Below are 12818 nucleotides of genomic sequence, written 5' to 3'. Positions count from 1 at the left end.
TCCCCCCCTTATCTCTTACCTCTTGCCTGCCCTTATCCCCCTTTCCACCAGTAATCACCACACCGTTGTCTGTGAGAGTTCCCCCCGCCACATTTCTGGACATAGGGAATGTTTTCCTTCTTCCTCCTTCCCCTTTTCTTCCTTCCCCTCCTCCTCTGTCTTTCCCTCCCTCCCTCAGTCCCTTCATCTCGAAAGGCTTGCTTTGTTTCTCAGCTTCTCTAATCCCCGGACACTGGGACTCACTGATAAATTAAAGACCTAGCACCTACCCAAAGGAGGACTTGACACTGCTTTGAAAGCCCTGTGGCAGGCCCACTCCTCCGAGATCCGGAGACACCGGTTCCCTAATTGCCTTCCTGTTCCAGCAACTTTCCTGAGGCTTCCCCACTCTTCCCCCTGAGTCCAGTCACTCTGCCTTCTAATTATCCTTCTACACACACCTTCCAAGGAGGACTCCCTTCCCTCCCTGCTGAGAGCCTGTGTGACTCCCCTGTACTTGATGATAGGGGATAGTCACCCGGCCAGACACTCAGCCTGTACACTGCGGCCTGGTTTTGTCTTCTTCACAGTTCCGCAACCTTCTCCCACACACCCCACGATCAAGCAGACCTCAGCCATGTCCCACTCGCTGCCCTGGACCTTCCAACCTCCGTGCCTGGAATGACTTTCCTTATTCCCTGGGCTGGGGGGGGGGGGCAGGGTGTGGGCAATTAGCACCTGTCAAAACCTCAAAGACCAAATCCTCACTAATGTTTGGCTAGTTCAGAGCTTTTGTCCGAAGTTCTAGAAGCCCTTATCAACATCTTATGGCGTTGATCCTGTCCTTGAATGACCTTTCTTCACAAGTCTGGCCCATTCTCAAACTTAGGTTTGAGTCCTCCTCTTCCCTTCTCTGCAGTCACTGGGAAGTTACTTTCTGCCTTTAATGACCACCTTTCCCAAATGAGAGACTGGTATAACAACACTGCCCCCACCCACCCCAGACTGTGGTGAAAATTGCAAGAGAAAGCAAAGAAGTATGAAGTAGCCAAACATGTTTACAAATGTCATTTTTTTCTATCAGATCCGAAATACTTACTTTAGGCTGAGGCTGGCTATGATAATGAAACATGTCATTTCTCCCCATTTTTTGACAGACTATAGAATACAAATGCAAACACTTCAATATTTTACATTCATTCTTATTTTTTTGTAGGGAATCAGAAAAAGAAAACTGTTACTTTAAGTATTCTTTAACATGAAGAGGGAGGGAGGGTTAGGGAAGGGAGAGAGAGGGAAAAAGTGAGGAAAGAAAGTAAAGTTGAAGGGGAGGAGGGAGAGAGAAAGGGGGAGAGAGATTTAATGTTTTTATATGAGAAAAGTAGAATGTCATTTGACTGAAAACACAGAAGTGCTTCTAAAACACTGGATTTTTAAGCCCAGTTCCTTCGCATTTCAAAATACTACAAACAGGGGTCAGCCTGCAAATGGAATGACTGGTTCCCAGCGACTCCAGGCTTTCTGGAGTAGCTGGCTCATGGATGCATCTGCAACAACCATCTGCCTGTTTTTTTAGCATGGCTTGGCCAGGTGTTGTGGACATTGGAACATCCTTCAGCGGCGACCGGCACGCGCACCTTGCAGTTCAGCACGGAGGCGGCGTGAGCCAAGTGCGGCCTCAGCTGTCCTCAGGACAGGGTTCCCTGAAATAATCACAGCAAAAGGAAGTGCGGGATTCTGTTCTGAATGCTGTCGTTTTCTAAGCCTCCCACAATGAAAGCAGCAACTATCAGTGTGAGAAAACATCTCAGGACCTGACTTCCACGTACTAGTACTGATTAAGTTCCCTTCTTTGGGATGTTGAAGATTTCCCCTGAGAGAAAGCTACATACCTTTTAATGGGCCACAGAGCTTGGCATCACCTCAGTCACCTTAAAATCTAAGACCTTCAAAATGCATCCATCTCTAGTGAACAGGATCTTTGTAACATACTCATTTTCGGTGTTTTGGCAAAGTAGCCCGTGTCGCTAGCTTAATTGGAGGCAGGCGATTTTCCAGCTGTCAAATAAACTTTTCCTTTTTAAGAGTCAGAAATAAAAACACTCTCTCATAAAAGAATCGACTAGTTTGGAACACAAACAACATAAGTATTTATTTGAAAAACATCTCCGTTGAACTACAATGGCAGATCTTCCATTGGTAGCTTCTCACTAATTCCAATACACTCACAGTCGCTTTTATTCATCATATGCAAAGATCCTGCTACAGAAACCTATTTCACAGAGTATTTAGAAAAAAATATATATACAGTCTCTGCAGTAGAAAGTTAATTAAAATAACAAAGCCAGGTGATACAAAGCTAAGACAGACGACAAGCTGACATTTATAAACACAAATAAATAAATATGTACAGAGGGGTCTGCAATGGCAGCGAACACAGAAAAGCTTTACAGCACAAGTACTGGTGACTACGGGGGTGGGGTACCTCCAGGAAGACTCTAACACAGTGTAGTTAAAAAAAAAAAAGACAGTGAATGGATGTTATTCTCAAAGTCAGGCCAAACTACGTTTTGGCTCCACAGCCGCATTCCTGAAGTTTTGTTCTGAGGGGGTGAAATCAAGGTGAGAACTGTCTGCTTAGAACTGAGGGCAGAATTTGGCTCGGCCTTTAAATCCATTTGCAGATGTTTCTGTTCAGCTGTTTCTTCACTTTTTCCTGACCTGGTTAGTGGACATTTCTAAAGTGGAGCTGACCTTGCTGTCAAATATTTTTTTAAAAAGGTTTTCCCAGATCTGAATAAATGTGAGCAGAAATCAAAGTCATTTTGTAGACATCTCTTAACCACTGTTAACTTGGTAATTGGTAAGCACTTTGGGTGGAAATTTCACAGTAGGAAGCTAATGAAATGCTATCACGACACTCTAAGGCTATGGGAAAGTCTACAAAGATTCAGTGACTACTGAAGATTAATTTTCATCTCTATGTAATCTCTGCCAGAGTGAGCAGACTGTTAATACGTGGCTACAGAAAAGAATCCGGCTCCATGGTAGTGAATCTGAGTGGTTTTAAGGTTTTCTACCCTTCCCTCCTCTACATGCCCCTTCACTGGGACAGCCCAGGGACAGCCCAGCTGGGCAGTGCTCCTGCCACCTAGGACAGGGTTCCATGCTGCTGCCAAACGGAACAGTAATAAAATCCACCACCACACAATCGTATCATCCATTCAAGATGGGCAGATAGACTCATGGTTGAATATGCACAAAAGGTGAGAGGCCCCTTGGCAGCTGCACAGCCAGAATGTTCTCCAGGGTCTCAGACCGAGAACCACCTGCTTTCTGCACAGAGGGAAAGGCCCCCAGGCCCTCGGTTCCAGCATCTGCTTTCACACGGATTAGTTCCAGAATGGCTCATCCTCCCAACACTTAGTCTGCCCGCCCCCCAAAATCTGGTACTTCCCAGATAATCCAGAGCAAATGTAAGGGTACAGCATGTACTGAGACCGACTGGTGAGAAACTAGATACAAACTCATCATTTAAGAACAATTAAAATTTGTTCTAAACATTCACTAGCAAGCACATTACTCAGGATAATTCAAAAGTTAGATAAGCTGCTTGATATTATGCATGGCTTGTATGCAGAAATCTAATCCATAAATAACACACCATCTATCTTGCCAGACCTCCTCTGGCTCTTATAATCAGAGGACTTATGTACAAATAGTTTAAGACTAGCAATTGTAGACCCACGTGTTTATAAATTATTTCGATTATGATAAGTCACCCATTTGTCTGTTTATATTCCTTGGAACAAAACGCTTAAATGGGGAAGTGACAAGCTTTTCATTTGTACACTTGAAAATGCCTTGACGTCTACAGAGCAAGGGCAAAACCGTAGAGTTTCAATGGCTATATTCCCTCAAAGGGAGAAGCTACCAAACACAGTGTGCCCAGTGGGAAGTCTCATTCTTCTCACGAGCCCATGAGCTCAGCATACAGTAGAAGAGCAAAAGGGGAGGTGTGAGAGATTCATTCTTTAACACCTGCTGGGAGGGCCGCACTAAACTTGATACACGTGTGTTGGATTAATGGTAATTAATGATGATACTTAAGCTTTGTATCATGAATAGAATAAGTGAAATAGCATAAATTTACCTGGCCTCATATTAACTAGGCCAAAATTCAGGGAATTCTTTCTTTCTTAAGTATGTTGTATTCCTGAAGGTTAAACATTTGGTGTGAGAAAGAATTTCTATCCAATCTTTAGGTTAGATTCTTCTGTATCTTATGGCTGAAATTTCACTGAGAAAGAGGAAATATGCTACTGCATCCCCAGAAACCAGCACTGAGATGGGATTTGTGGGTAACCAAAAGACTTAGAAATATCAATATGCTTTTGATTGTTGAGAAAGATTTTGATGAAGCAAATGGCCACATCCAAACCTGTTAGGTGGGGTATGAATGAGCTCTAACTTAGGGTTTTTCCTTAACTTAGTCCTTGTCCTTTAATTTTAATGTCTCCTCCTGAGCTCTGATTAGTCTCATCTAATTATATATTTAAAAAATTCATATATCTTGTGGCTGCTGAGTCATGTTGCTGTCAGTACTGAAGTTTCAGTGATGATAGAAACTTCTCCACGGAAGAAATACACTGAAAAGACAAATCCTGAATTTCACAAAAGCCTTTTTAACCAAGTACATTCCTCATATATATGCAGTTGCCTAGGTGATGGCATATTTCCACCTGCTAGTCACAGTTTTCACTGCTTGCAGATCATGTTTCTGCAGACTGATTCCTCTTTCTTGTGTTGAGGACTTTAAAACTTCGTGCTGTGGCTGAAGGTGTCTGACATGATAATATTTTTATAGAAGTTATCTGAATGAGCATTGCAATACCCCTTGACCTTATCAATGACCTGATGGACAGGGATGATTGATGATTGCTCTCCTTCAGCATGGGTCAGTTTTGATGAGGACTTGTCCACGAAAACACTGTCTGTAAGAAATAACACAAGAAATTAGGCTGCAAGAAGAGCTGGGGATGTGCCTAAGGGCCACCACACTGGACACTGTATTTTGTGCATCAAAGCAGGACACTCAGGAAATGAAGCTCTGGTTCTTTCTTAGGCCAGGTACAGGTGGCACTAAAATGTCACGTTCTTTGTCTTCACAGTGCGTTCCTATGGATAAATCACTGTCGACTTGCCTTCTAGTCATTTGTTGGGGTTTGTTTTAAGAAATGCTCCTGTCATGGTGTATTTCAAAGAGCTGATGAATAGAATATTCAGAAAATTGCTGCAAAGAAAAAGCTGTGACAAAGGCTCAAAAGAAGTGGTGACAGATTATGTAGCAAATGAATTGAAAGATGCTGGAATATTTATGGAGGAAATGATATGATGTCTAAGATATGTTTTCAAAATAACACAGGGAGGGAAAACAAGTAGGTGACTATGAGTTGATAGGTACATGGGGACTCATTATACTGTCATCTCTGTTTTTTATACATATATTTGATATTTTTATAATAATAAATTTATACAATATAATTTAAAGAATCCTTAGAATAAAAAGTGAATGAAAACAAACATAGAAGCCTATTTTGAACACATTTCCCAATGGGTTTTACCTTGTAAAGTGACAGGCATATAGAAAAAGAATCTTTTATTAACCATGTTTAAATTACAGAAATTAAAAGTATCTAACAGAAATATTTAAGTATATGTCCTTATTCACTGTGCTGCAGTATCAGAATTATATTATTACTGACAACACTATCAGAGCAATCAATAATAATAAAGGACTGCTAAATACATTTTTGTTCTAAATCTCCTAATATCACATATTTAAGTACCATTTCCCTAGACTCAAAAGCTTCTAAAATTGGCTCAGGTAGTGCTCTGACACTTGATTAAGCTCTATTATCTACAAATACATATGGCCGTCTTCATGTTAAATTAAGCACGGAGATTTCACACTGACGAAGGAGCAAATAGAGCCTTCTACAAAGTCCTCGTTCCCTACAGCTCTGTCTTCTCAACTCACTGCGGGAGGAAGCAAAGACTCTGCCACAAAAATCTGCTTCTAGGAACCATGGCTCTAAAATTGAAATGCTTGCTTCTAGCTAGCATTTTCTGTTTTGAGTAAGTTAGACCCAATATGAGCAAAAACATTAAAAATTCTCCATTAATTGTAAAAGCCATCATTATTACATCTGCTGTTTTTGGAAAGAACCCAACATGTTCAACTGTTACCTTGTGTTGGAACAGACACTAAAAAAAAAAGGCTGGAATAGGAAATGGTGTGCCCATCCCGCACTAAAGGAAGCAAGAGAGAGTGGATGGTTGACGGAAGAACAGGCAGACTGAAGCAGCCAGAATGATTATGTCTCAGGACTGGTGAGAAAAAGGCTCAGCTCATTCATTGTATCAAGCCCCTCCCGCTTTGAGCTCTGGGCAAATTGATTGAGTCTGCTTTCTCTTAGTTCATGTAGTCACTAGCCATTGGTTTTCTGTGGGGGATTTTTCTATTGACATATCTCAATAACAAACAATTTTGCTTGGCATTTCTAGAAAACTACACATCCTCAAAGAAACTTCAAGGACATATTCATTCTGCTTCACTGATAACTTCAAGGGCAGGTACCTTTTAGAGATTTTGACCAGTCCTATTCCCAATATGTGACCCATTTTAGGGGTCTTCATAGTCTAATAAAGTAAAACTCTGAGCAAGGGCTGTATATCAATATATATGCTATTTCCAATCCTTTGGTTAGATTACCACAGTATGGGCAATATAGATTTTGATTATAGCTGCAATTTTGAAAACCAGGGGCTAGGGAAATGAACTATTATTTGATCTATGCTGAGATCTTAAGCACATAAAAATCCTCAAAAAGCAGCCTTGAAATCAATAATTTCTCTCTAATGACTTCTACAAATGTACCATGACATATCCAGTAATTCCTAAGAGCAGTAAAAAGTAAAGAACTTTCCGCCTTTCCGACACGAACCTGTCAAGTACTGCTTTTGTTGTGGTCGTGGTTACTCCACTTGACAGGAGACTTCCTAAGAGCATGGTACATTTCCTAGAAGGCGTGGCGTGCAGACCCCCATGCAGACAAGAGCCAGCACAGCAAACAACTGTGGGAAACTTCAGAAATCTCAGCTCAGGGCAAGAATGTCATTGTGCTTGCTAAGTATCGTAAAGAACAAGCAATTTTGCTGGTGCAGCAGAGTCTTAGTTTCATTCATGCAAATATTTTCTTATCACCTTGCAACAAACTCATGCACTCAAAAAAGAAAAATAAAGGTTTACCTGAATGATCCACTTTTGTTGAAGGAATGGTCTTAGAAGACATTATCTACACCATAAACATATGAATTTCTAGATCAATTCCAAGAAATAAACCGACTAATAGCCACGACGATATGCAGTGACTCCATGGGGTGCACGCACCCAGCAGTCCCGCTGAGAATGGGCGGGGCAGCAGGAGGCCGCTGGCAGGTCAGGTGATGGGAGGCCAGAATTGGTTACATCATGGAAGTACGGCACACAGCCCACTACGACCTCCTGCCAGTTGACAAGGACCCATTTAACGCCAAGAGTTTGATTATGACAAACTTTCATTAATGAATTCTTTAAAAGTATATACAAAGTTTTTCTTTGGTTTCTCCATTTCTGTATTTCCTTTCATTGTTTTTCCTAAGACCCTTAAGACTTTCAAGTATTTCATGAATGCTCCCAAATGGCCCCTGTTCCAAATTGTCTACCTTTTTATCTTCCTTCCTATTTTTATAGTGGCATTTCTTGAGGCTAGCTGTGTTAAGAGGAAAACAATTCAATAGGTCTAAGCCTACTCTTTCTTAACTGACATAAGGTATAAACTATACTTTAGTTCATATTTTAGAAGGGGACACCAAATGAGTATTTAATTTTAAAGTTGATCATTAATTTAATATTAAGAGAAAAATTCATTCATTATAAATAAAAGATATTTTGTGCCAGGAAATTACCCATTAAGTAGAATAATCTATGTTAGATGATTTCTAACATATATTTAACAGATAACACCTGTTTTTAATTTTCTTACACAATTATTTCCAGAAGGGGTGCATAGGCTTTTAGTTTTAGGCAAAACTGTACAAAACTCAAAGACAGTACCTTATCCTGGAAGAGGGTGTGTAGCTTTTATTAAATTACCAAAAATATCTTTGATTCCAAGAATCCTCTAAACCGTTCCAAGTTTTCAGATTATCTTTCTCTAATTAACTTTGGAATCAACAAACTCTCTATACACTCGAACATCTTTCTGCAGTGCTTTCTTGATTCCCAGGCAGTGGCCACTCCCGTGGTGGGCAGCCAGGTGTGTGAGCAGGGACAGGTGTGAGGATGTAAACATACATAAGGACACTGGAAATTGAAGCGTTTGCCCTGCGAGTACCCACACATCACGCAACCCGCTCACTGTCCGCCAAAAGCCAAAGATGAATCTTTTCTGTGCCATTCACCTGTTTATGTTTGACAGCTAAACAAATTCAAAATTAAAAAGTGATTCCCAGTATCCTTTTAGAAGCATCTTTTATTAGGAAAGTGCTGGGTGATATGCTCACAGTTGTTTGCCTGAGGTTCCATTAGTATTTAAAAGTAGCCATTCTGCTATTTTCCTTTGAAATTATTAGAAGATTATGCCTTATCTCACTCATCACTGGCTCTTAAGTACTGCAAACTCATCTTTATTTCTGTGTTCTCTTCAGGACTGCTTATCACATGCTGACTGTTAGAACGTGTGGACATTGTAAGTACCAGGAAGATACAGGAGATCAACAAAATTGAGGTTTTTCTCACCTTCCTGTACCCCTCTCCAAATATGGTGTCCTCTAGTCTTTCGTATTTTCTTTTTTGTTTAATCAGTGATTTAAGCAGAGTGGCCAATAATACCATCAATGGTTAATGATTTAATTCTTAGCAATAATTACCACGGTAAGTCCTTACCATGGCCAGAAGGACTTACCGGTGTGACTGTTCCTTTTGTAGTAGCTGGGACCACTGGATTTCGATTTGGATGTAAGGTAGGTTGAGTTGGAACCAATGGAGCTTGAGGACAATGATTTTCCCAGATTATCAGAGCTTTTCTTGATGGTGTTGGTAGCTGTCTTACTCCAGTCTGAAAGAAATGACATCTTTGGGTGACTCTGCTGTAGGGCGAGTATGTTCTGGCCTACAAGGCCAGAATGGCTACAAGTGAAGAATCATCACTGCATTATTTAAGTAACACTTGCAGAGTGTTTGACGTAAACAAGAGTAAACTGAAGAAGCAGGTAAATTTCTGACTTTGACTCTGTGTCAAGTGTTGTTTAAAATCCCACTTTAACATCCTAATGCTGAGAAGTAACCACTGATGATAATTTTTAAAAATGTAATACTTTTCTTCAGGTATTTCTTTTATGGTCGAGAAAAGTCTCTTAGCCGAATGATGACCTCAGAAATGTGGGAAAGTGCCAATGGCTTATTGGAACCCCTGGATGTTAAGTTAGACATAAAACCTTGAGCAGCTCGACCTGTGTGGACTTTGTGTTCTCCTTTGCCAGATAGACAGCTTGGGCCCAGAGTCCCCTGACCTCCTTTTGCATTCGTAACACCCTCAGGCTCCATAGCCCACCTTAATAACTTTCTCTGGCAATGGACAAGCAGACGGCAAGTGTTCCCTACTACTGCTGTTAGATGTGGAAACCAATCACCAACACGCCCCTTACCCGAGTTGTCTGCTAACCGAAACCTTCCACAGCAGAGATGCCGCCTCCACTGCTTCTGAACGTTCTCCTTCATCGCACAGTGGAAAATAAATATAAACAAGCCTGGGACAAAAAGAAATATACGCATTTAAGCCAATGGATATGTTTTTAAAGATAAATCTTATGAAACATGCGGATTCACTTCAGCTTAAATTTTTTATACATCTCAATCACTTAGAAGAAAAGATAGTAAGGAATCTTGAAGTATGTGATAGGTGTTTGACCCTTCAGCAGAGAACACAGAGGCTCAGATAAAACCAGAACTGTCACTTGTATGTGATTCTGTCTTCGCCTGCTGTGCACACCAGGCCTGTGCTGGGGCACGCTAAGAGTAGTCTCAGAGTAGGGGGGCGATTCTCTTCCACACTCAGAACCTCTCAGAACCAGGACCTGTAGGCTGATCTACCTTCCCAGGGAGTAGGGGGGACCTCACCTTCATACTCCAACTGAATCTTGCTGCTTTCCAAAGCCTCCCCCACACCTACAACCACCAATTCCCTTGGGGGTTTGCTAATGCAGAAAATCCCTTGAGTAAGTAAATATGCTCTTCCCCACCAGAAAGTGTGAATCACCAACAATGTGTATACATAATTTAAACTGGTTAACAGATCCTTTTAAGAGGTGGCGGCAGTTTCAGAGCAAAGAGCGTAGCTGCATGGAAGCCCCAGGTAAGGTCAACAGAGGGCAGGGTGAAGGAGGCTGTGCTGAGAGGCCTCAGGCTGCTCTGCCTCAGCGTCGCTCTGTTACCTGGGGGCAGAATTTGCAGAACTGGTTCCTGGATACATTTTTGTCACACAGCTGAAAGTACAGGTAACCATGTGTTCTTAAACAACCATTGAACAAAATAACAGATTAGAGCTGATAGAGATAATAAACTCCAACTGAGGACTTTCATTCCTACACACTAACCTGGGCATTTTCCATCTAGGGCCTGGCATTGAGCAAATGATTCTCCATGTTGAGGGAAGAAGGTGAAATTTGCTAGGGGTTGCTTCCCCTTAAAGTTTTTTTTTTGAACCACAAATGATTTATTTTTATTATGGACACACACCAACTCAGTAGTACTGATAAATGTCATACATGCTGGAAGGAGAACTTCAGAGATGTTTTGAGGACCCCAGAAGAGAACCAGTTCTCAAATTTGCTTTTCTGGCCTTCCTGGGATGCTAAAAAAGTGGATTGCTTTGTGGCTCTCATGCTAACCACAGCCACAGAGAAGGTTAAAAAAGAAGATAAAATGGACTTCGTGAGAGCATTTTTTAGACAGTGCAGTGCTGCTGTAAATCATAATTAATTATATAGCATTGGGTGATATTCCTATTTTTAAACAAGGGAATTTGCCTGTAAATATGCAGGCATCCACCAAGTTTAAGAGACACTGGTGTATAAATTAGATTCCGAATCTGATACATCACCTGTAAAATTAGGTAACAGAAGAAAAGTCATTTCCATTCCCCATCTCCCACTCCAAACTGTGGTACAGTAGGACACAATTAGTTAAAGGCATGAAAAGTTTGGATTCTTAGCATTGAATATATTTTTAAATTCCAAGGTAGTATGAAGATTTTTGTGTCATGAGACACATTTCTCTTTTAAATCAGAACTGAATTCTCATAACAGGTAGTTTTACCCTGTGGGATAACTAGCTTTTTCCACCTGAATTCAAGTTAGGTAATAAATACATCCTTTCCAGACAAACATGGCTGGCGGAGTTTTGCTGTGGGAAACCTGGTGAGCATCCATCTGGGAAAAGCACATGTATACGGTGTGGACAGAAATTCTAACTCTTCAGGAGGGAGAAGCAGAAAACACAGCAGGAGAGCCAAGGCACTTGGAGGCCAAAGTGAGAAGACAGAGGGTTACTCCTTCAATTTTGAGGGTTTCCCCCCATTTACTTGCAGATTTGGGTGCAAAAGCAGAACGAACATCAGAAGAGTTCTACATTGATTTCTCACCCCCAGCTCCACTCCCTTTCTGCCAAATGTTTTCCCTTTGTGGCTCTTCCTATAAACCACAGGGCACCTCTAAGGCTCTTCCTGATACCTGGAAAAATATGTTCTCTATGGTCCCCAGTCACAGCTTTCTTAGCTGTGACTGGGGACCATAATAATCAGCCTTTACTTTTCATTGTGTCTTACAGCTTTATTTGACTGACCACAGTGAGTAGGGAACACTGCCCATAAAAGTTGGAAGTAAAATGACTCAAAAGATTGAATTTAGAGTTAAAGCCTTTACTTCATCTTGACAGACTAAGTACTAGTTTTACAAAACTTTTATATCTCACAAAACAGAGTTCATGAAGGCCCTCTTTTGGGTGAACTGCAGTCACCAGTCTGATGACTTGAAGCCAATGTTTCTTAGTGATAGCTTCTTCAGCTTGGTAAGTGCCTGGATTTTTAATTGTACCTATAGGAACCCATACTCCATGCTAGAACAAGAGGAAAAACAAAAACCTACTTGAACAGATTCCTGACGGGTCATCCCATCCTCACCTTGCCTTTCTTCCCTTCCCTCCACCTTCCATTCACGAGTGGTACCTGCTCACTTAAAAAACAAAATATAACCATATGTGAATCCAAGATGTCTTAATTCTTGGGCAATTCTATAATTGCCCTCATTTAAAATAAATAACACTTTCCATTGTGATGGAAGAAAGGCGTGCAAAGTATGTAAGAAAGTGGGCCTGGCTAGGGTGCTGTTGGGAGGAAAATGAGGAAGACACTTCTTCAAAGCCTCCCAGAGAAGCAGACCCCAGGCCAAGGCTGGGTCAGCAAGGGTGGCGAAGGGATGCCCAAGAGCACTTCAAACTTGGAGTGACAAACGGTCTGAAAAATCAAAGTGATGGGTTTGGTTTCTTCTACCTTGTCCCTTCATCTACCACAGTACACATTCGAACAGCATGTTTTTTGGGGGAATACTACTTGTAAGTATTAACATTATACTCACTGTAGATTATAGAGGCTTGTGTTTCATCTTCATCTTTACTAGATCTATTTAACCATTTACGTAGGAAAAGAAGAGAGCGTCTCAGCCTCATTGTTTTGGCTAGG

General features: G+C 41.2%; 1 protein-coding gene across 1 annotated transcript in view; it reads right to left on the bottom strand.

Annotated features, from left to right (window-relative positions):
* Window positions 1–2111: 2111 nt before the first annotated feature.
* Window positions 2112–12818, bottom strand: part of ADGRG6 (adhesion G protein-coupled receptor G6) — a 130138-nt gene continuing 119431 nt past the window's right edge. The window contains exons 23-25 of the mRNA XM_037144953.2: window positions 9730–9831; window positions 8988–9140; window positions 2112–4973 (exon numbers count right to left, since the gene is read on the bottom strand). Of these exons, the coding sequence (XP_037000848.2) occupies window positions 4795–4973; window positions 8988–9140; window positions 9730–9831 (434 nt within the window). The 3' untranslated portion in view covers window positions 2112–4794. The remainder of the gene's footprint in view (window positions 4974–8987; window positions 9141–9729; window positions 9832–12818) is intronic.

The sequence above is a fragment of the Artibeus jamaicensis genome, unplaced genomic scaffold (assembly GCF_021234435.1).
Source record: "Artibeus jamaicensis isolate MK-2021 breed Jamaican fruit bat unplaced genomic scaffold, CSHL_Jam_final contig_3176, whole genome shotgun sequence".
Lineage (NCBI taxonomy): Eukaryota > Metazoa > Chordata > Mammalia > Chiroptera > Phyllostomidae > Artibeus > Artibeus jamaicensis.
This window is presented reverse-complemented; position numbering and strand designations above follow the sequence as displayed.